At 49.7% G+C, this 21831-nt stretch overlaps 2 protein-coding genes across 6 annotated transcripts; both read left to right on the top strand.

Annotated features, from left to right (window-relative positions):
• The first annotated feature begins 443 nt into the window (after positions 1-443).
• Positions 444-5486, top strand: CUNH8orf58 (chromosome unknown C8orf58 homolog). Of its 2 annotated transcripts, none has more exons than XM_021182523.2 (7): positions 444-587; positions 2229-2704; positions 3089-3229; positions 3370-3472; positions 3612-3727; positions 3943-4046; positions 4622-5486. In XM_021182523.2, exons 1-7 carry the CDS (start codon positions 539-541, stop codon positions 4728-4730), a joined length of 1098 nt encoding a protein of 365 aa, XP_021038182.1. In that variant the 5' UTR covers positions 444-538; the 3' UTR covers positions 4731-5486. The 2 variants fall into 2 exon arrangements, with proteins under 2 accessions (XP_021038182.1, XP_021038181.1); XM_021182522.2 differs by having other exon boundaries at positions 3940-4046.
• Positions 5487-5816: 330 nt separating this feature from the next.
• Ccar2 (cell cycle and apoptosis regulator 2) lies at positions 5817-21618 on the top strand. Of its 4 annotated transcripts, none has more exons than XM_085828741.1 (21): positions 5817-6271; positions 7146-7239; positions 7439-7530; positions 7947-8038; positions 8241-8355; positions 8513-8642; positions 8808-8904; positions 13811-13930; positions 15969-16191; positions 16267-16380; positions 16691-16854; positions 17255-17426; positions 17616-17847; positions 17941-18173; positions 18772-18916; positions 19245-19324; positions 19661-19807; positions 19923-20034; positions 20114-20302; positions 20419-20624; positions 20847-21618. In XM_085828741.1, exons 2-21 carry the CDS (start codon positions 7182-7184, stop codon positions 20889-20891), a joined length of 2766 nt encoding a protein of 921 aa, XP_085684867.1. In that variant the 5' UTR covers positions 5817-6271; positions 7146-7181; the 3' UTR covers positions 20892-21618. The 4 variants fall into 4 exon arrangements, with proteins under 4 accessions (XP_085684867.1, XP_029324798.1, XP_085684866.1 ...); XM_029468938.2 differs by having other exon boundaries at positions 5820-6271; positions 17616-17843; positions 17937-18173; positions 20847-21616; XM_085828740.1 differs by having other exon boundaries at positions 5820-6271; positions 19242-19324; positions 20847-21616.
• Positions 21619-21831: the final 213 nt, after the last annotated feature.

Below are 21831 nucleotides of genomic sequence, written 5' to 3'. Positions count from 1 at the left end.
CAGGCTGAGGGACCTGCCCTCAAGTTATACAGCTGTGAGGCCGGATGCAGTCCTAGTCTGCCTTCTTCCCTCCGCCAGCACTGTGGGGTTCCATTTCCTTCCGGGCTGTTGTGCAGTGCAGCTCCGCATTAGTAAGGTTCCAAGCTGCAGCAGCAGGAACACAGGCAGTGTGTGTGTGTGTGTGTGTGTGTGTGTGTGTGTGTGTGTGTCGGGGTGGGGAGCGGTGACCTCGCGCAGCCAGCCGGCTAAAGCCCTCGAGTGGGTACACTCTCCTCCAAGAGCACTTAATTGGGGCACTTCTGCTGCCAGGGCTGGGGATATGAAGCCTAGGGAAGGCAGTCTCCAGACTGATGATGCCTAGGCCAGCGCCCTCCACCTGCGTGCCGCGCCCCGCCCCGCCCCCTGCGGGGAGTGTCCTGGAACCACGCCCATCTGGGCAGGGAGAGACCGGCAGAGCCGCTCGGGCACAGCTAGGGACTTGGGGACGCCCGAGATCACTCCGGTGCCGCTGCAGCGGTTTTCACGTCTGGAACACGCCATGCTGAGCCGGCGCCGCGTCTTTGCGGTGGAGCAACTTGGCGGCCGGGGTGAGTCGCGTTGCCTCCCACCCTGGGGTCGTCTCCTATTCTCCAGCCCCGCTCAAGCGGCGTCCACCAGCCGCGCCCCCTCGCTTCCTTGCTTTGAAGGAGTAGAGTGAATAGGCTTGGGACGCCATACACAGTGCAGATCCTCCGGGATTTGCAGGTCAATCACCCATCATCCACATTCTACTTGTCCGTGGTCTCCTTTCCCCCTAATTCCCATTGTGGAAGCTTCTTCTATCCGAGGTTGGGTGGCTCCGATATTCTTGCCTCAGCCAGCAATCCTGCAAGCCCCTTGGTGGCCACAAACCCATTTCTCAGGGATGGTTGCCGGGCATAGGCTTCCTGGTACACTTCCTGATCCAGAGGGGACGGGCTGGCATCCTCTTCCCGCCAAAGCTGCCCAAGCTTCTGCCCGATACCCAGGCCACCAAAACCCCTGGCACAAAGGTGGTAATAAGTGGATGCTAGCCAAAGGGGCGAGGAGATTCGTGCCTATAATTCCAGCATTTAGGCAGGAGGAATACTGGGGGTTCAAGGGCAGTTGAGGATACAGAGTAAAACACTGTTTCAAAACAAAACAAAACAAAACAAAAGTCAGTTTCCTTGTTTTACTTAGTTTATATTTAAAAGGTTTTTGTTGTTGTTGTTTAAATTTTTACTTTTGTCTGATTTACCTGTGTGGACTGGCTGGGGAAGTCAAAAGAAGGGCTCAGAGCCCTTAGATTGGAGTTTCGAACACCCATGTAGGTGCTGGGAACCCAAGACCCACCCAACAACACCCACTCAACGCCTGTCTTCTGGAAAAGTAGTATTTTAAAATACTGAATCATTGATCCAACTCCAAAAACTTCCATTTGTCACATGATCATCCTTTCTTGCTTAAAAAGCCAAAATTATTCTAAATGATTATAATTGCCAGCTGGGCATGGTGACACACACCTTTAATCCCAGCACTTGGGAGGCAGAGACAGGCGAATTTCTGAGTTCAAGGCCAGCCTGGTCTAAAGAGTGAGTTTCAGGACAGCCAGGGCTACATAGAGAAACCCTCAGGGGGAAAAAAAAAGCCATTGTTTTTATTGCTGCTGCTGCTATTTCTGTTTTGCAGTGTGAGGATGGGACCCAGTGCCCTGTGTGGGCACTCTCTGAAAGCTCTCACAGGGTCACATCTCAGCCCCAGTTGCTTTCATTTTTACCAGTGTCCTCATAAACTCCAGGAGATACCTCATCCTGCTTCCTGGTGTGTCAGGGACTCCAGATAGCACTGTGTAGCCCCGTCCTTCACTTCGCTCTTTCTCCCTCCCATATCCAGGAAGTCCGAGGCACTTAGACTTGATTGTTTCAGGTGAACCTTAGTTAAGGGTCTCTTAAGCTATCTGCATTGCTGATTGTCATGACTTGCAAGGACTTTGCCTACCACATGCTCAAAGTGTAGGTTTCTGTTGGCTGTCAACAATTGTTATAAGAACCCTATCTATACATCTTCCAAGCAAGGGTGGAACTTTATCCCAGTGGGGATGTGGATGTCCTGTGTCCTTGTTCACCACTGGTACAGGACACACCTCCTCAAGGGAATGCTGTTGGGTGCTAGGAATGCTGGGGGCGTTGAGGGCATCCTGCCCAGCTTGATACAGATTTTCCTTACAGATGGGGCCTTTGAGGACCTGGCACAAGGCTGTGTGGTGCCAGGAGTCACTTGCACTTACAGACGGATACCAGACAACACTCACGAATGTTCACTGGACTTCAGGGAGGGACAGAATGAGCTGAGAGGTCTGGAGAGACAGATGCCACTTCTGAAACTGGCTTCCCAGGACTCGGGCATGGAGATGGTAGTTGGGGACAGCTCCTTGGCTACCTTATCAGGACTTTCTCAAGATTCTCTGAACCTTGAGCCCATGGGGACCCCTGAGCTGCCTCCTGCCCGGCTAGACCGGCTGCTGGCCAGACAGAAGCTGGAGCAGGTGCTGGAGAGATCTCGAGAGTTTCCCAGCTTGTCTGCTCGGCGTGGCTCCCTGCAACTGCTGAACAAGCCTGTAGGTGGAGTGCCCATCTTTGGAGGAGAACAGGAGTCCACGGAGGCAGACACTGAGCTAGAGGCTGGTCTGGAAGAAGCAAAGGAGGTGAGTATTCATCTTGGCTAAAGTGGAGTGGAGTGGGGTGGGGTGGGGTGGGGTGGGGTGGAGAAAGCCCTGAGGTGTGGCTCATGGGGACCCTTCCCCCCATTTTCCCTGGAGCTCTCTCGGGGTGGGGCGTCCCTTGCCCCTAATTGATGGTTGTGTCATTGCTTTTTGTCTCACTTCGCACCCAGCAGTATGTAGCCACCCCCACAGAGGAGGCAGACAGGTATGGGTGACATGCTCAGCTGGCCACTGGGGAAGCCAGCCAAGTGTGTCTTTCTTGGCTTGTCTGCTGTGTTCCATTTTGTTGGCTCAGTGCAGCCTGACTACCCAGAATGGGAGTTTTGGCTGACTCTGAAGGTCTTCCTACCTTAACGTGTCCCACAGGTTGGTAATATGGAGTCTGGAGCCTGTACCTGCCTTCCAGGTCAGGGCTTGCGCTACCTGGAACACCTGTGCCTTGTGCTGGAGCAGATGGCGAGGCTCCAGCAGCTGTACCTGCAGCTGCAGACCCAGAGACCCTCTAGGGTGAGTGATGGACAGGTGCAGGTGGCCAGGTCAGTTAGGGAGGAAGGTGGGGGAAGGGTGGGACCCCTGGAGCATGAATGCCTCCTGAACAGCCTCAGCTTTCGAGTGAGTCTCTGCTTGTTCCATCTCGCCTGCCTCAGGATCCTGAGGAGGAAGTATTGGCTCCAGCTCTTTCATCATCGCATATCCCAGACAATAGGGTCCAGGAGCACAGAGAGGAGCTGAGCCAGACAAAGGATCCAGGTAAGGGGCAACTGTGTCTTCCTCTGCATTCTGCTGCCTATGTGCCTGCCCAGGGTCCCATCAGCAGACCCCTAAACTGTATCTTAGTGGGGTTGCTTCCTGCTTGTTTCTGGCCCCAGATGATGTAGTTCTCTTTCAGAAGGTGCAGAGGCAGCTTCACTTCCAGAAGTGGGGGTGCTTGTCACCAGCTCCTCTAGGCTGCCAGAGGCCTTGCTGGAACCAACCCACATCCTTCCGCCCTCCCAGGAACCCAAGGTAGTGATGGATATATGTGGAGCAGGTAGTAGAATGGTGCAGGGTGGGGGAACATGGGAATGTGTAAGGACCCCCAAATCAGAGCTTTAGGGAAATGACAGGATTGCTGATTGGAGCAGGTGACTTGCTTGGGCAGTGAAGTTCCTGGTAGCTGCATTAGGGATGTATAGTATATAGATGCTCTGTATGATGAGCCCTTATTCTCTGTTCAGCAGGATCTCTCCCACTGGGATAAGGTCAAAGTTCTGCTCAATCGGCTCCGTTGGAGGAGCCCTCGACTTCCTGAGCCTCCTGTTCCCCCTGATGGTTCTGGATCCAGGTGAGTCTTGTGCCTGATTTAGATTTAGGCAGTGGGGAGAGACTGATGGGCAAGGATGTTGGTAGTATCCTGTCTTGTAGTTAAGATGCCCCATTTGGCCAGGCGTGGTGGCGCACGCCTTTAATCCCAGCACTCAGGAGGCAGAGGCAGGTGGATTTCTGAGTTCGAGGCCAGCCTGGTCTACAAAGTGAGTTCCAGGACAGCCAGGGCTACACAGAGAAACCCTGTCTCGAAAAAACAAAACAAACAAACAAACAAACAAAAAACAACAAAACCCCCCCAAAGAAACAAAATGATGCCCATTTGTTGGTGAAGAGACGGAAGATGACATGAGATTGGGGACAGTGGCTTTCCTGAAGCCACAACCAGGTTGTGGGCAGCATGTTCATCCTCACGTGTCAAGCCCTTACTTCTTACCACTGAAATTTAGGAGCTGGTAAGGTAGACACACAGGCAAAGTATTTTACTGTAGGTGAAGTCTGTCATGGTTGGCAGCTTCTCCTCAGGAGGTAAACAAAGCTTCATATGCCTGTTTTCTTTCTCTTCCAGTCTAACTTTCCTTTGCTTTTCTATAGGATGGAGTTTAGGAACCTCTCTGACAGGACTCCGTGCCATTCCCAACGGAAGACCTTTATACCAACATTGGTGGTTAAGAAGCCACGAGCAAAAAATCTTTCTGTATGACCTCTTGGTGTACTTGGTGACCTTGGGAAGAAGTCCCTCACATTTTGGCTTACTGCTACTTCTCTGCACTGCCAAGAAAAGCTATTGGTGCTTGCTCCTCTTCAAGGTGAAGGCCAAGTCCATCTCTAAGCATCGAAGCAAGGAGCCCTGGATCCCCAAGAGGTTCCTGAGTGCAGTTCCAGCACTCTTCCGGGGCTCTTCCTCCTCATCAGAAATCTCTGGGCTTAGGCAATGTGAACTGACTTATTTATCAGGTGCTCATAGAGCATGTTTAGTATGGGAGTGTGTCAGCATGTCGCAGATATAAGTTTATGCAATCTTTGTTGGACTTCTGTCTGCCCCATCTGATGGAGTCATTCGTCCAAAGGGTTGGTGTTTGGGGTGTCACTGGAAGGATGGCACTGATCTTCATTCCACAATGAACAGTTACTAATGTGGACTTCTAATGTCTTCCTCATACCTGAGACGGCAGCCCTAGGACCAAGAACAACATTGCCTTGGGTACCTTTGTAGTGAGTCACGGCTCTGGAGTACAGCCCGTGAAGGCTGAATGAGGGATTCGGGGAAGATCAAGAACATTGAGAGGAACAACACATAACTTGCAAGGTCAACTCTAAGATGCTGTGTTCTATCCTGGAGTTTAATCACAGCGAAGTCTCTTAATTTCTGAGCCATAGCTTCCTACTTGGGACCATGATGCCCACCTTACCTACCTCATAAGCTTGTTAGGAGGATGAAGTAACATTAAACATTCTCAATGTGTGCTGTGACTGTTAAGTGACCTGGAAAGGGCATGCTGCTGGAGGCAAACGGGAGTGGGGAGATGGGAGGCCAGAGGTTAAAGGAAGTTGTGTGTGTGTTCACTGCTAATAGTTGTGAAAATAGCCACATTTCTGGCAAGATTTTGGATAGAGCCATTTTATTAAGATCTTGTACATTTCATATTTGAGAGTCTGGGTATAGATTTCGGATATGCTTACCCCTTGCTGGTGGTGCAGTCAAGAGAAGGACAGGAATAAGGATGGGGGTGGGGTGGGGTGGTCATTGGCTTTAGTCAGAAGACTATCCCCTGGAAATGGACCCCCAGTAGGCACGCTCCTCCTCCAGCCAATGGAGGCACTGCTTCTTTTGTTGCTGTAGTCTTGGGGGTTAGTAGAGCACAGCAGGGTGTGTAAGTTGCAGTCCCCTTCCTTGTGTTTGTGGGAGTGGGTCCAGTTCCAGTCATTTTGAGACCTGGAACCAATGGTTCGAGCCTACTTTTCTGATGGGACACTTGAGAGAGGACACCACGGAGCTTGGCTTCCGAAGGCATTATTGGATCTGGGAAGGCGCACTTCCGTTCCACAGTTGGAGCGGGATGGCAGGCTGGTGTGGGGGAAGGGAGAGGTCGATGGAGAAGAGGGAGGTACCATATCCGGGAGAGTGGCAGCTTCCGACCAGTGGTCGCTCTTCCGGAGAGGCGTTTCCGGTGGTGGTGGCAGCAGCGGCTGCGGTGGTTCCGGGTGTCTTTGTCCCCCTGGTGTCGTGGCCCTGGCCCGCAGGTGGGTTGGGGGCCTCCCGCTGCGCCCCCGCCTCTCCGTCTCTCTCGGGTGGCGAGGCCGCGGGGTCCGAACGGCGAAGATGCGCCAGTCGCGGAAAGAGCCGAGCCCCTCTGGACTGCAAGCTCCGTCGCCCTGGCAACGGCCTCGGCCCTGGGGGCGGGCGGGAGGAGGAGAAACCTCGCGCCGTGAACCTCCCACGGTGGCCTCTCGGTGGCCCGGCCCGGAAGGCTCTGCGCAGGCGGCTGCGGAGGCCGGAGCCTAGGGTCGGGACCTAGGAGGAGGGAGCGGCGTGCAGGCCTCTTGGCGAGGGCCGGCTGGACAGCTCCAATCCCACCAGCGGGTCCTAAAGACGCCTGGCGGGCTTCCGGGGAGAGGGCCCGCATCACCAACCCGCTACTCGCACCTTTTATTTTATTTTTATTTTTTGCCCCGGCCCTGCGTGGAGTGTTTTGGCGTATGTTTTTGAATGAATGAATGTCACCGGAGCTCTTCCAGCCCCTCACTCCGCCAGCTTCTCTAAGGGGTGCCAGTGACATAGTGAAAGGAGTGCTAAGTTGTTGGGAGACCTGGGTGTGAGTCCCACTCTGTCACTACCTGGTTTTGTGGCCTTGGGCAAGTCTCCTGATCTCAGAGCTCCAGTTTCCTTGTCTGTAAACCAACCTGTCACTAGCACCCACCACTAGGTTATTGTGAGAACAAACTGGAGTAACGTTACTACCAATTTCATCTCTACATCCTCTCCATTCTTCCATTTTAGGACCCACCTCTTCCCGTAAAAGCTTTGCTTCATTAAGATTTTCTATCCCCACTCCCCCTCCCCAATAGATGGAAGTTTTCCATTGGAGCTGTTAACTTCTTTCTTTTTTGATTGAAGGTTTCCCCCCAAGACCTTGAAAGGACAGTATTCCAAATGTCCCAGTTTAAGCGGCAGAGGATCAACCCACTTCCAGGGGGACGCAACTTCTCAGGTGCTTAGCTCCTTACTGGTTACACTCAGGACATGCTCGAGACTCAGTTTCAAAAACTATGGCTCTTGGGTGTTTTTCTGAATGTCTGAGTAGCTGATTGGAGTCACCTAGACCTCTGGGTTTACAAGATCCTCTGGCTATCTTCTAGTGCTTCGGGTAGTAGGTGCAATTCTTGGAGATTGCTTCTCTGTCCCCATAGGCGCAGCTTCAACATCTCTTTTGGGCCCTCCCCCTGGTCTACTTACTCCTCCTGTGGCCACAGACCTGTCCCAAAATGCCAGGCACCTTCAGGTATGTTGAGTGCTCTTTCTAGCGAGTTTCCCTTTGGGGCGACCCTAGTATGTTTGGATGCCTGCTGTGTGTTGTTTCTTGTGTTACAATGGCCAACATTCCTGGTTTTTTGTTTGTTTGTTTGGTTTGGTTTTGTCCTGGTAGTAGGCAAGTGTTGGGGAACTCAGACAACTCTTAGGTTGGGGAATCTTGAATATCTGGCTCCAGAGAGATCTTTTGGTGCGGTTTGGATGAAGTCAAGTATTGGCTTCTCTCCTCTTCATAGATAGGCTGTGTGCCCACTGTTTTTCTTTCCATGTGAATTTTCCTGTAATACCATGAGCCGAGTCCCTGTGGCTAGAGATGAGGCCCTAGTGGCATAGCATGATTTTGTTGAGGTCACTTCCTGTTGCTTTTGACCTATCCTTCTCTTGCAGAGTGGGGAGAAGCAGCGAGTCTTCACAGGCATTGTTACCAGCTTGCATGACTACTTTGGGGTGGTAGATGAAGAAGTCTTTTTTCAGCTAAGGTAGGCTTGAGGCTAGTCTGTTCTCAGAAAGGTTGTTGCATTTAGTTCTGTCTCTGTGCTGGTGGGCCCCCTCTTTAGCCATTGCTTTGCTATCTTACTGCAAGGTATGAGAAATTTTGATGGAGAAGGTCTTCCTGGGGGCAGTCAGAATAACTTGTCCAGGGTGCCTCCTGATGGGGCCTCCTGGTTTGTGTGCTGGCAGTGTGGTGAAGGGTCGACTGCCCCAGCTGGGGGAGAAGGTGCTGGTGAAGGCCGCATACAACCCAGGCCAGGCAGTGCCCTGGAATGCTGTCAAGGTGCAGACGCTCTCCAACCAGGTATTTTTCTTAGCATGTCCTCTGCAATGGGGAGGAGAGGAGGAAGTCTTGTGGTCTGACTTTTGGGCACAATCCTTTTTGTTGAGGAGGTGGGATAGATGTCTCTTCATGGTATCAACCTGGGGATCCCCTAAACTTGCCGGCTATTTTCCTCTAGCCCTTACTGAAGTCTCCAGCACCTCCCCTTCTGCACGTGGCAGCTCTGGGCCAGAAACAAGGGATCCTGGGAGCTCAGCCCCAGCTGATCTTTCAGCCTCACCGAATTCCCCCCCTTTTCCCTCAGAAGCGTGAGTCCTGGTGGCATGCAGGGTGGGGTAATCTGGAGGGAAGGACTTGTTCCTTTCATATAGATGCTCTTAGAACAGAGGGGGTACTTCTTTACACAGGAAGAGGAGGAGGAAGCTGGACGGGGTTTTAGGGCTTTTGAGTCACCGGCCATTTCCTTTCTTCAGCTCTGAGTCTCTTCCAGACATCCCACACACTTCACCTGAGCCACCTGAACAGATTTCCTGCTCGGGGTCCTCATGGAAGGCTGGACCAGGGCCGAAGGTAAGAGGATGAACAGGCCTTCCATCTCCCTCTAGGGGCATGGTCTACCTTTGATACCTGTTGCTACTAATATCTTTTTCTGTGGACACTGAGAGTCTAGTCCCTTTTCTTTGGAAGGCACAGACACATTGACACATACTTAACAAATACAGTAACTTTATACACTACTTCTGCAAAGCTGAGATTTAATACAGTTTATAGTTCAAAATGTCACATTGACAGTTTTTGTTGTTTTGCTCTTTTGAGACAGGGTCTCACTGTAGCGCAGCCTGACCTCATGGAAAGCCTCCTTCCTGCCTAGTGCTGGGATTATAGGTGTGTTCCCACACTTACCCAGCTGAAAAACTTTATTTTCAATCAAGTCTTGTGTAGCTTAGGCTGGCCTTGAACTCAGGATGTAGCTAAGGATGACCTTGAACTCCTGATCCTCTTCCCTCTCCCTCCTAGGTGCTGGGTTTACAGGTGTGCGGCATCAGACCTTCCTTGCTTATGCATTCATTCGTTGTTTTTTCTTTAGCTTTCTGGCCTTGAGATTCTTTGTGTGGGCATGTGCATGTGTTCTATGAATTTGTATCCAGGTGTGTGCAGAGCCAGGGGGTTGATGCTAAGTGTCTTCTGTTGTACTCTGCTGGGTTTTGTTTGCTTTTGTTAGAGGTTGAGTTTCACTGGGGCTTGCCGTTTCAGCTATGTTGACGGGTCAGCAAGGTCTAGAGATCCTCCTGCCTGCCCCTGCCAGGGCTGGGATCCCAGACTGTGTCAGCTTTGACATGGGTGCTGGGATCCTTATGCAAGCAACTTTACCCACTGAGCCAACTCTTCAGCTCCAGATAGTTACAGAAGTATATAATTTCCCCTTGGTTTCTAGTATTTAACAGAGATGCCAAGAATTGTTACAAGAAAATAGTAACATCAAAGAAGGGATTGTTGTAAAATGTTTTGGTTCCTAATTTAAGATGGCTTCTTTGTGTATACTTTGTGTAACAGTGTTACAACACGAGGCTACACTATATTCAGTAGTTCAGGCTTTGACCTGTGCCAATACTTTTCTTGGCCTTAATGTGGAACAAGCATGGTCTATTTAGGCACTTGAGACATCCTGTGGTCCTTTATCATCTGCAAATTTGGGGAATTTCCAGGAGCATCCTCATTGTGTCTCAAGTTCACATCTCCATTGTGCTTCACTGTCCTTGAGAGTTTTCGTTTGGCTTCTTATAATAGAAAATTCAATATATGCAAAGGAAGTGGAAAAAGAAAACGAATCTTGAGCCATTACCTGATTTATACAAGTATCATTACCTGCCTTCTTTTTTATTTCTAGACTACCTTTATCTCCTTGTAGCCTTGAACTTGTTTTTGTTTTGTGATAGAAATCTTGAAGTGAAACTTAGATTGAAATGTCAGACTCTTGATGATACATTTTTTTTTAAATTTATTATATGTAAGTACGCTGTAGCTGTCTTCTGATACTCCAGAAGAGAGAGTCAGATCTCCTTACAGATGGTTGTAAGCCACCATGTGGTTGCTGGGATTTGAACTCAGGACCTTTAGAAGGGCAGTTGGGTGCTCTTACCCGCTGAGCCATCTCCCCAGCCCGTTGATGATACATTTTGCTCTCATAGCACCTTGCCATTGTCAGAAAGATCCCTTGTGCTGTGATTTGTTTGAGATACCTCCAGCAAGGGAACCACCCCGTCTCCCACCTGCGGATAAGAGCTGAGACGCAGTTCAGTGGGGAACACTTGGAGTAAGCATGGCAAATCTGAAGAGAGCTGACGGAGGTGACATGGCCAGTCCCTGTGCAGAAGCTAGCATCTGTTCTCAGGGAAAAGCTGCTGTGGTCCAATGGAGATTGGTCTGGCACTTTTTTCTACACTTTCTCCATTCCTAAACTCATACATGGCTTGCACCTATAATGCTTGTCTAGTATATCTTCCTGGGCTTCTCCATTCTGTGAGCTTACGAAAGCCTCCAGTACAGAACCATAACAGGTTGGAAACCATTGACTATGGGCTTGTGCTTTCAGTTGAAAATCCAGCTGTGGCTGCCAGTTGCATTTGATTGCCAGGTCCTGGTGCACCACTTGCAGTGTGTTACTTTGGCCAAGGTGCTTCAGAGTTACAGCTTTTAGAGAACATATTGAGTAGGAAGAGGGGCATCAGGAATTAGTCACTCTGAGGAAAATTTGCCAGTTTATAAAGGATTTGGTCACATGGGTGGTTTGTTTATTAGCCCAGCTTCATGTTAAACTCCTAGCTCTGGGGTGCAGAATAACATTGCCCTTGGACTGCTCTTGTGAGCAGCTGAGGTCTTTAGTCAAACCAGGTTTCTGCTGCTCCTACCATTAACATGTTTCTTGACAGCTCTGTGGGTCACATGCAATTAGGAATGTAAGGCCAACCCAAGCTACTTAAGACCTTGTCTCAAAACAAAAGAATAACAGAATGGCAACATTGAAGGGTAAAGTTCTAGCCTTCTTTGAGTGTCCTATTATTGACAGGAAGGTAAGAGTTTGGAAAATGGGGGGGCTGGAGAGATGGCTCAGAGGTAAGAGCACTGTCTGCTCTTCCAGAGGTCCTGAGTTCAATTCCCAGCTACCACATGGTGGCTCACAACCATCTGTAATGAGATCTGGTGCCCTCTTCTGGCCTGTAGGCATACATGCAGGTAGAATGCTGTATACATAATAAATAAATCTTAAAAAAAAAAAAAAAAAAGGTGTTTGGGAAGTGGTTTTTGCACAGGAACACTGTTCCTGTTGTACCCTCCTGTGGCCTTGCTAGATTCTTTCTAGCTAGTACATGGTCTGTGATATTCAAGGTATTTGTTTCTTTTTTTCTTTTCATTTTTTATTAGATATTTTCTTTATTTACATTTCAAATGTTATCCCTTTTCCTAGTTTCCTCTCTGAAAACCCCCTATCCCCTCCCTCATCCCCTCCCCCCAAATACCCCAAGGTATTTGTTTCTGTTTAGACATTTCCCCACACTGTAGCATGATCTTCTCTAAAGGTTTATTCTCTCACACCTGTCCCGTGTCTGAGCACACTTCAATTACATCCCCATTAGCCTCCTGTCCTCCTGCCCTGAATGCTCTCCTCCTCTCTCTTTTAAAAAAGAATATTCTACATTTCCCCTGACAGTCTCATGATGCACATGTGTATCTCAATCATAGAACTCCAGCCTCCCCCTCCTCCCACCTCCCTAACATTCCATGCTTACCTTCACGGTCTGCTTTTGTTTGTTTGTTTGTTTGTTTGAACCTACTGGGTTCAAGTAATGCTACCTGAATGCTACAGCTGTGGGCCATCTACTGGAGCACGGGCAGCCTACTGGAGAACACACCCCTACAGATAAATTCCTCCTCTCCCAATTCTACCTTTGTGGCCTTTTTCTTTTGGCTCACTCTGTCACTTAGTTTGTTATTTAGGGCCTGCTTACATGGGTGTTATTGACTGGAGCAAGTCCATTTTACCATTAGCTACACTACTGAAACCTGGAACTCTCTTGAAGCATCATCCTGGTGACTGCCTTCTTGATGAAATCATTATTATAGCCACCACATTCAGCTGTCAGTGAGGAGGCATGGGTTCCATTAGATAACTTGGTGATTTTGCTTTATCCTGCTCCCCATGTCCTCAGATACTTGGATAGTTTTTCAAGGGTAGAATTACTGGTGCAAAAGGTATTGTTTTGTTGTCCCCTCGTTTTTATTCAGTTAAAAATATTTATTTTTATTCTTTAAAAAATTTGAGTTTGGCATGGTGGCACATGCCTTTAATTCCAGCACTTAGGAGGCAGAAACAGGTGGATCTCTGTTGAGTTTGAGGTTAACCTGGTCTACAAAGTAAGTTCCAGGACAGCCAAGGATACACAGAGAAGCCCTGTGTTGAAACACCAAAATAAAATAGACATTCTTTTAAGTTAGGATTGGTGGTATATATCTTTAATCCCAACACTTGGGAGCAGAAGCTAGAGGATTGATGGCCATGAGTTCAAGGCTAGCCTGGGCTATATGGTAAATTTGAGACCAGCCTGAGCTACAGAGTAGAAGACTATCTCAAAAATTCTAAAGCATGGGCTGGAGAGATGGCTCAGCAGAGAAATGCACCTGCCACTAACCCTGATGACCTGAGTTTGACCTCTGGGACCCAGATAGTTGAAGGAGAAAACCAGTTTCCACATGTGTATTGTGGCATGCTTGTGCACATGCATAAAACATAATAAAAATCTAAAACACTAAGCCTGCAGGATGCGCAACAGGGAAAGGTTCTGGAGCCTGTCTCCAGCCATGATATTTAAATTAAAAAAATTTTACATTTATTTATTGTTGAGTGTTTATGGGTGGAGATCAGATGACTTGCCGAGATTAGGTCTTTCCTCCCACCATGGGGATGGGGGGTTGGGGGAGGGTTGTTCTGGGATCAAACTTAGGTCACTAAGCTCTTTGGCAAGTGCTTTTATCTGCTAAGCCATCTTGCTGGCTCATCTTTCAGTATTTTAAAGCTCTTCTTTTTTTCTTATAATAGCCTTTTGTATATATGCTATACCTTGCATATATATATGTATATATATATATGAATGTGTATATATATATGTATATATATATATGTGTGTGTGTGTGTGTGTGTGTAGTTATTTATGTACATGAATTCATGGTAGTTGTCTTCAGACACACCAGAAGAGGGCATCAGATCCCATTACAGATGGTTGTGAGCTACCATGTGGTTGCTGGGAATTGAACTCAGGACCCCTGGAAGAGCAGCCAGTGCTCCTAACCACTGATCCATCCTTCTAGCCCCTGTATTCACTTCTTAATGTTGAGGACTCAGGGATTTTCTAGTTCTTTATATACTGAATACATATGTAACAATATGGTTTCTTGTTTCTGGTGCTGGGTCACCCTCCAGTGATGACTATGACTCGAAGAAACGCAAACAGCGGGCTGGCGGAGAGCCTTGGGGTGCTAAGAAACCTAGGCACGACCTGTCTCCTTACCGGGTTCATCTCACTCCCTATACTGTGGACAGGTAAGTAAAGGCTGGGAAGGGCTGTCCACTTGCACAAGCAATGCTTTCTAGGTCTATTTGGACGCATGCGAACGTGTGTAGTCTGGTGGCCTCTAGGTCTATCTGGACGCATGCGAACGTGTGTAGTCTGGTGGCCTCTTCTAAAACTAACCGACCAATCTGTGGGAATCTGCTGCACATGTTTTAGTGTATCTTCAAGTAGGTTCTGTGCTAATGCATGTAAGTCTTATTCTGTATGTATGTATGCATGCACATTTGTTCATGTGTGTGGGTTCACATGTGTTTGGCCAGACAATACCATACAGATATCATTCCTCAGGTGTTGATTAGCTGTTTGCTTTGGAGACAGGGACTGACTGGCTTGGGAGTTGCCAGGCAGGTTCAGTTGTCTAGGAGCTGCTTGTTTTCTGCCTGAGCTACCATGCCAGCAATTTTTCTTTTTGAGTGCTGGGATTAAAGGTGAAGGCAAGTGCCCCCATATCTGGCCTGGTTTCTAATTTTGATAGCTATTACCAGTTCTTTTTCTGAGTCTGTGTCCACTTACACAGTCACCATGGTGCAAGGCACAGAGTCCTTGTTTCCTGTACCTTTGCCAACACTGTTTTCATGCTTTTTTTGTTGTTATTGTTTTTCTAGACAGGGTTTCTGTGTAGTCCTGGCTGTCCTGGAACTCACACTGTAGACCAGGCTGGCCTTGGACTCAGAGATCCATCTGCTTCTGCCTCCTGATTGCTGGGATTAACTGTGTGTACCAGCACGCCTGGCCTCCTGAGTGCTGGGGCGAACCGTGTGTGCTGGCACAGCTGGCCTTTGTGATTGCTGGGATTGACTGTGTGTGCCTGCAGGCCTGGCCTTCATGGGCCTTTTCATTGTAGTTTTGCTGGGGGAAAGTGCTGTTCTGATTTTCATTTCTAATTAGCAGTGAGTATGACATTCTGTAAAGAACATTTTACATTTATTACTTTTCACGAGTGTGTGGGCTACTAGTGTGTGAGGTCAGGGGGGAACTTTGAGGAGTTGGTTCTCTTCTTCCACCATGTTGGTTCCAGAGATTGAATTTGGCTGGGAAGGACTTGTCATGTGAACTTTCAGTTTTTCCTAGGTAACTGAGATTTTTATTACTTACTAGTGAGTTGTTTATCAAGACCATGGCCATTTCTGGGGCTTGAGAGATGGCTCAGTGATTAGGGGTCCATACTGCTCTTCCAGAGAACATGAGTTTAGTTCCAGCACCCACATGACGCAGCTAACACTTACCTGTGACCTCCAGCTCCAGAGGAATTGATGCCTCTGGGAACTCACACACGTGTATGCACCCATACACAGATAGACATAATTAAACCCTTAAAAAACGGCCACAATCATTGCTGTGTCATGTGTTGTGATTTCTTTTTTCTTTCTTTCCCAATTTGGCTTTCTTTGTTACGGGGATTTATAAATCAAATGGTCAGACGGGGGCCATCCTTACCCCTGGGAGATCCCTAATTAGAGTCTTTATTTCTCAAGCTGAAGAAAATGCTGTTGTAGCCTTTGCTGTTTTGTTTATTACTTCGTTCCTTCATTAATCCATTCATTCAGTGTGTCAATGTATTTGGGGGTGGAGGGTGGAATGGCATGCATGTATGTGCATCAGAGAACAACTCTCAAGTTGGTTCTTTCCTTCTATGTTTGCATGGGTTTTGGGGGATGAATAGGCTTGTACAGCAAACACCTTTACCCACTATAAGCCATTCTGCTGGCCCTGCAGATTTGTTTAAAAAAACAAAACAAACAAACAAACAAAAAAACCCCAAAAAACCAACTTTTTTTTTTAAGTTTATATGTATAGTACTTGTACATATATAAGTGTGCCACATGTATGCTTGGTGCTCAGAGGTCAGAAGAGCGTGTCATCCTCTAGGACTGGAGTTGCAGATAATTGTAAGCTGCCATGAAGGCTCTATGGACTAATCCTGATCCTCTAGGGAAGCCAGTGCTCCTAAGCTCTGAGCTGCTCCTTCTTTAGTGCTGAGTGGATCCCCTTGCTGTCTTCCTACAGTCCCACCTGTGACTTCCTAGAACTGCAGCGACGTTACCGCAGCCTGTTGGTCCCCTCAGATTTTCTTTCCGTTCACTTGAGCTGGCTGTCAGCCTTCCCTCTGGGCCAGCCCTTTTCCCTCCACCACCCAAGTCGGATCCAGGTCTCTTCAGAGAAGGAGGCAGCTCCAGACACTGGTGCTGAGCCCAGCCCTGAGGACAGTGACCCCACTTACAGTTCCAAGGTCAGTTGCCTGGGCTCTTGTGACTTGTTACCTCACTAGGACAGAACGTGGCTGAGCACGTTGTCCTCTGCACAGGTGCTGCTGCTCTCCTCCCCAGGCCTGGAGGAGTTCTATCGTTGCTGCACGCTGTTTGTGGATGACATGGCTGAGCCAAGGGAGACACCAGAGCATCCTCTGAAGCAGCTAAAGGTAAGCACTGGCTTACAGGAGGCAAGATGTGCTGGCTGGTCAGTCTGCCACACTTTCAGCAGCTAGGCTTCTGTGCATTAACATAGAAACTTGGTGTTTTGGAGCTGAAGGCCCTAACTTTATACAGGAGAACCGTATAGAGAGGCTTCCTCTGAAGAGGAGTCAGGCGGCTGGTTTGCGTGAATGGCCCTAGAGCCCTAGGTGGTGGCAGCCTTAACTACTTCTTGCTGCCTCACTTCTTGCTGGGCAGCTGCCTTGCCTCACTGTGGGAGACGCAGGCCATGTTTCGTTATTCCCAATCTCTCTGCAGTTTTTGCTGGGCCGGAAAGAAGAAGAGGCAGTGCTGGTTGGGGGTGAGTGGTCTCCTTCCCTGGATGGCCTCGACCCCCAGGCAGACCCGCAGGTGCTGGTGCGCACAGCCATCCGCTGTGCACAAGCCCAGACTGGCATTGACTTGAGCACCTGCACCAAATGGTGAGTGGCCTTCCCCATGTGGCCAGCTCGCTGTGGGGTGTCAGGAGTCTGGCTTCTGCCCTCTAGGTTCTCTCCTGCCACAGCTCTGCCTGCCCATTCCTAACTGCTCACAGATGACTGAGAACCCAGGGCTGTGAGCATCGATGGCAGCTGACCCCCCCCCCCAAGCCACACCCAGTACTCCTCAATGCCTTAGTGTTCCTATGTGCTATCTGCTCACTGTGTCTCCCTGTTGCCTAACCACAGAGGCTTTGGCATGTGGCTTTATGTCTGTACTCATGGCTTGGCATGCAGCATGTGTGCATGGAGTGCTGACTGGAAGCAGAGGTACTTGTCTGTGAATGTGATACTGGTAAATATGTCACAGTTGAGGGCTTTCTTTTCCTTTTGCTGTGACCAGGTGGCGCTTTGCTGAGTTTCAGTACTTGCAGCCGGGGCCGCCCCGGCAGTTACACACAGTAGTGGTGTACCTGCCAGACGTGTGGACCATCATGCCCACTTTGGAGGAGTGGGAGGCACTGTGCCAACAGAAAGCCACAGAGGCAGCTCCCCAACCGCAAGAGGCATCAGGGGTAAGGCTGGGCCTTATGAAAATGCAGGGAAGCTGGGCATGGTGGCACAAGCCTGTAATTCCCATACTGGGGAGGTGGAGGCAGGAAGGCCCAGAGTTCAAAGTTGATTTCAGCTACATGAGCCCCTATCTCAAAAGTACATGCCCTGACCCCAGGGCCCAGAGGGTCACATCTGAGCTATTGTCATAGGAAGCAGAGGCTACTGAACAGGCTCCTGATGTGTCAGAGCAAGCGGACACTTCTAAACAGAACACAGAGACAATGGAGGCCACCACACAGCAAGATGTGGACACTGATCTCCCAGAGGCCCCCCCGCCTCCTCTAGAACCTGCTGTGATAGCACGTCCTGGCTGTGTCAACCTGTCTCTTTATGGAATTGTGGAGGATCGGAGGCCAAAAGAAAGGATCTCTTTTGAGGCAAGTGCGGGAGAGTTCATGAGTAGACGAGAGGATAGTGTGGCATTCTTGTCCTCTTCCCTGATGCCATGGTCCCTGCACCTCTTCTAACAGGTAGTGGTGCTGGCTGAGCTGTTTGTAGAGATGCTGCAGAGGGATTTTGGCTATAGAATTTATAAGATGCTGCTGAGCCTTCCAGAAAAAGTTGTGTCTCCTCCTGAACCTGAGAAGGAGGAGGCAGCCAAAGAAGATGCGGTCAAAGAGGAGGAGGCTGTCAAAGAGGAGGCAGTGAAGGTGTCCAAGGATGAGGTACAGAATGAGGGCACAGCTGCCGAGTCAGACAGCCCACTGGTGAGTACTGCTCTCAGCCCTGGGCTGGCCCAAGGCCCACACATGGTCATGCTTAGTATGATTCAAGCCCCTCACGTGTGTCAGGTGCTGCTTTAGGCACTCTGCATGTCTAGTTGCATTTCTTCTGTATGTTACCCAGTCTCTGGGGATGGGCTGAGGCCCAGGAACATGAATCTCTGCATGTGGCCACACAGGAAGTGGTATGTCCAGGGTGAGGGTAGTAGCCCCAGAGATCGAGGCAAGTGTGTCTAATAAGCCATGGCAGCATAGATATGCCAGTCAGAATCCTCAGGAATTAGGATTACCTGATAGTTAGGTGGACAAACTGGTTTTTAGCCATTTCTAAAATGTAACTTGGCTTACTACCCAAATATGTCCTGTACATGTAATTGCTTAACTATGTGTACAACTGAGACTGACTCCTGAGAAATACCTCAGGGATCTACATGTGCCCTTGCCGATCTGAATCCTGGTATGGTTAAATACCCATGAGCACATGGTGGGTCAACAGAGTGCCCCCCAGTGTCCAGCACATTTAAGCAACTGTTAGCATTAGAAGGGCCCTGCTCCTCCTCACCATCTTGGTCTGCTTCTCTAGAAGGAGGATGGGCTTCTGCCCAAACGGCCCTCTTCAGGGGGAGAAGAGGAGGACAAGGCCCGGGGCGAGGCGGCTGAGGATCTCTGTGAGATGGCCTTGGACCCAGACCTGCTGCTGCTCCGGGATGATGGAGAGGACGAATTTGGTGTGTCTGGGGGGAGTGGCTCTCTGGGGCTGGTTGTGGTAGCTTCCTCTTAAGCAGAAGTGGTTCTCAACTTTCCGAATACTGTGACCTTTAATACAGTTCCTCCTGTTGTGGTGACCCCCCCCCCACCCATAAAATCACTTTCGTTGCTACTTTATTACTGTAATTTTGCTACTGTTATAAATTGAAATGCAAGTATCTGCTATGCAGGATAGCTAACATGCAACCCCTGTGAAAGGGGCTCACAAACCACAAGTTGAGAACCACTGCTCTCAGGGGTGTGGACCATCATCCTTGCTAGATTCTGAGCTTGGGATTTCTATAGCAGGAGCAAAGCTAGAGGAAACGGAGGTTCGTTCTGTTGCCTCAAACCAGTCAGAGATGGAATATTCTTCTCTTCAGGACATGGTGAGATCTTGTCTCCTCCTGTACCTAGTGGTGGGAACCTTGGCCCTTCCTGGGTGAGGGTTGTCTACCAGTGATCTCTTCCCTAGACAAGAGACCAATTGTGTTCCTGACTCATGGAGAATACTCCACTTTCCCTGTCAGGGTAGATCAGAGAGTGAGTGAGCTGATCAGGGAACAACATGTTCTGGGAATGTGCCCACAGAAACCTGTAGCCCCAGCTCCGACCTCCACTTATGAGGTCTACCTGTTGCCGTCAACCCTGCACCTGTCTGTGTGTGCCGTGCCCTTTAGCCTTGAGAACTGTTTGTAAAGCCCGTTTCTCTTCTTTCTTTGTAGCCTAAGGAGCTGGATCCCTCAGCTGTGCTCCCCCTGGACTGCCTTTTGGCTTTTGTGTTTTTTGATGCCAACTGGTGTGGTTACTTGCACAGGCGAGACTTGGAGAGGGTCCTCCTCACACTGGGGATCCGGCTCAGTGCAGAGCAGGTAGTTTCTCTTCTCTCGCCTGTCCTTCTAGAGGGCCTTTCCAGAGCTCTCGCAGGCTTCTGGTCTCCCTGATGCAGGCCTGTGGCCAGTAGGTGTTCTGCTGTGTTTTCTGTAGGCCAAACAGCTGGTTAGTAGAGTGGTGGCACAGAACATCTGCCAGTACCGGAGCCTTCAGTACAGCCGTGCTGAGGTGCTGGATGATGGCCTCCCTGAAGACGTGCTCTTCGGTATGTCTTGTGCTCTGTGGCCAGCAGGGAGTGGGGCCGTGCTGGGCCATTCTCCTGAGCTCATGCATGTCTTCTTTAGGAAACCTGGATCTACTGCCTCCTTCAGGGAAGAGCACAAAGCCAGGTGCTGCCCCCACCGAGCACAAAGGCCTGGTGCCCCACAATGGTAGCCTCATCAATGTGGGAAGCCTGTTACAGCGTGCAGAGCAGCAAGACAGTGGCCGCCTATACCTGGAGAACAAGATTCACACACTGGAACTGAAGCTTGGTGAGTGTGATGTCACAGCCACCAAGGGGACAACACTCCTTAGGCCTCAGGCTTTTGTCCCAATGCTCCAGTGGACTGATCAGAGCCTTCCTGCCATGTCCTCACCTACCTTTCAGAGGAGAGCCATAACCGCTTCTCAGCCACTGAGGTGACAAATAAGACACTGGCAGCAGAGATGCAGGAGCTGCGGGCCCGGCTGGCCGAGGCAGAGGAGACGGCCCGGACAGCAGAGCGACAGAAGAACCAGCTCCAGCGACTGATGCAGGACTTCCGCAGGCGCCTGACCCCACTGCACCTTGAGATGCAGCGGATTGTTGAGAAGGTAGGATGGCTAAAGGGTGGCCATAGTTTCTTTTGGTGAAGCCACAGAACTAGAGTGGAGCTAGCCTCTGTGGAGAGGCCTGGGAGATATCTGGCCCTTCCTTGCTGTGCTAGTCCTCCATACCCTGGGTTCTTAGGAGACTCAGCTACTCTCAGTGCTCTGCACCCCAGTGGCAGGACATGGGAGAAGCCTTATCCTCCACTGCTACATATGCTCACACAGGCTGACAGCTGGGTAGAGAAAGAAGAGCCAACGCCTAGCAACTGAGTGGCTGCCTAGGGAGGTCTGCGATGGAGCCTGATGACATTAGAGCCCTTTTGGTACCAGAAGGCAGCTGGAGCAGGGCCTGGGAGCCACAGCAGGGGCAGCTTGAGTTCTGTGCTCAGCCTCTGCAGGGGACGTCAAACTCAGTATGGGGTTTGTGCTATGTGGATGGATATGTAAGGAACCCCAGTTCCAGCTACAACGAAATACAACATCTTTTGCACCCCTAGAATGTCATTTTGCCCTCAATCTTGGAATTTCTCCCAGGGCCCTTGTAGTCTTGTGCTGTCTCCTGTCCTCGTCCATTTTAGAGCAAGACGGGAGGAAAAGGCATTTCCAGCCCAGAACAAGGTCAAATGCCAATAAATGGGAGGAATGGGTGTAGAGTCGATGCAGCCAAGAATGTCCGTCCTCTGGGCAGCACGAGTCCCGCAGGCTCCCGTGTCTGTTAGGTGATGGAGCCCATTCAAGGAAGCACTTGGTGTTGGGTCAGGGTTGCCAATAGAACACTGTGTCCCAGCTGCCCCCAACTTGCCAGAAGAGCCAGCACTTACTTCTTTCTCTAGCTCTTATGTTCTTATGTGGTAGTGGCCCTGGCCTAGCCCCTTCCACTTCCCATAATTCTTGCCTCTTTCCATAATTCATGGTTTCAGTTCCACTTTGTATATAAAGTTGTTTGTTGGTTTTTTGTTTTTTTTTTTGGCTTTTTGTTTTTTAAATAAACCAAAGTGAAAAACAAACCAAGTATGAGTCTTTGTAGCTAGCTCTCCTCCTCTTTCAAGCTGCTGTGCCCTCTCTGTTTGCCAGGCCTCAGTTCTCTCTAGAAGGCAGCAGGCAGGCAGTGAGTGCCACAGGTTGTGACTGAGTGAAGGCGCTCTGCCAAGTTGGCAGGGCTGTGGCAAAGCTGTGACAGCTCCCTCTTCGTGTCAGTTAAAGTACACTG

Source organism: Mus caroli, unplaced genomic scaffold (genome assembly GCF_978045245.1).
Source record: "Mus caroli unplaced genomic scaffold, Mus_caroli_1 scaffold_12, whole genome shotgun sequence".
Classification (NCBI taxonomy): Eukaryota; Metazoa; Chordata; class Mammalia; order Rodentia; family Muridae; genus Mus; species Mus caroli.
This window is presented reverse-complemented; position numbering and strand designations above follow the sequence as displayed.

What these genes read in the sequence shown, in the direction of transcription:
- CUNH8orf58 (XM_021182522.2), top strand. Translation starts at nt 539, where the DNA reads ATGCTGAGCCGGCGCCGCGTCTTTGCGGTGGAGCAACTTGGCGGCCGG. An exon ending in GTCTGGAAGAAGCAAAGGAG is followed by an intron (nt 2,705 to 3,088) that starts GTGAGTATTCAT and finishes CGTGTCCCACAG; the next exon opens with GTTGGTAATATGGAGTCTGG. An exon ending in CGCCCTCCCAGGAACCCAAG is followed by an intron (nt 3,728 to 3,939) that starts GTAGTGATGGAT and finishes TTCTCTGTTCAG; the next exon opens with CAGGATCTCTCCCACTGGGA.
- Ccar2 (XM_085828740.1), top strand. Translation starts at nt 7,182, where the DNA reads ATGTCCCAGTTTAAGCGGCAGAGGATCAACCCACTTCCAGGGGGACGC. An exon ending in CACACTGGAACTGAAGCTTG is followed by an intron (nt 20,303 to 20,418) that starts GTGAGTGTGATG and finishes CCTACCTTTCAG; the next exon opens with AGGAGAGCCATAACCGCTTC. An exon ending in TGCAGCGGATTGTTGAGAAG is followed by an intron (nt 20,625 to 20,846) that starts GTAGGATGGCTA and finishes ATGCTCACACAG; the next exon opens with GCTGACAGCTGGGTAGAGAA.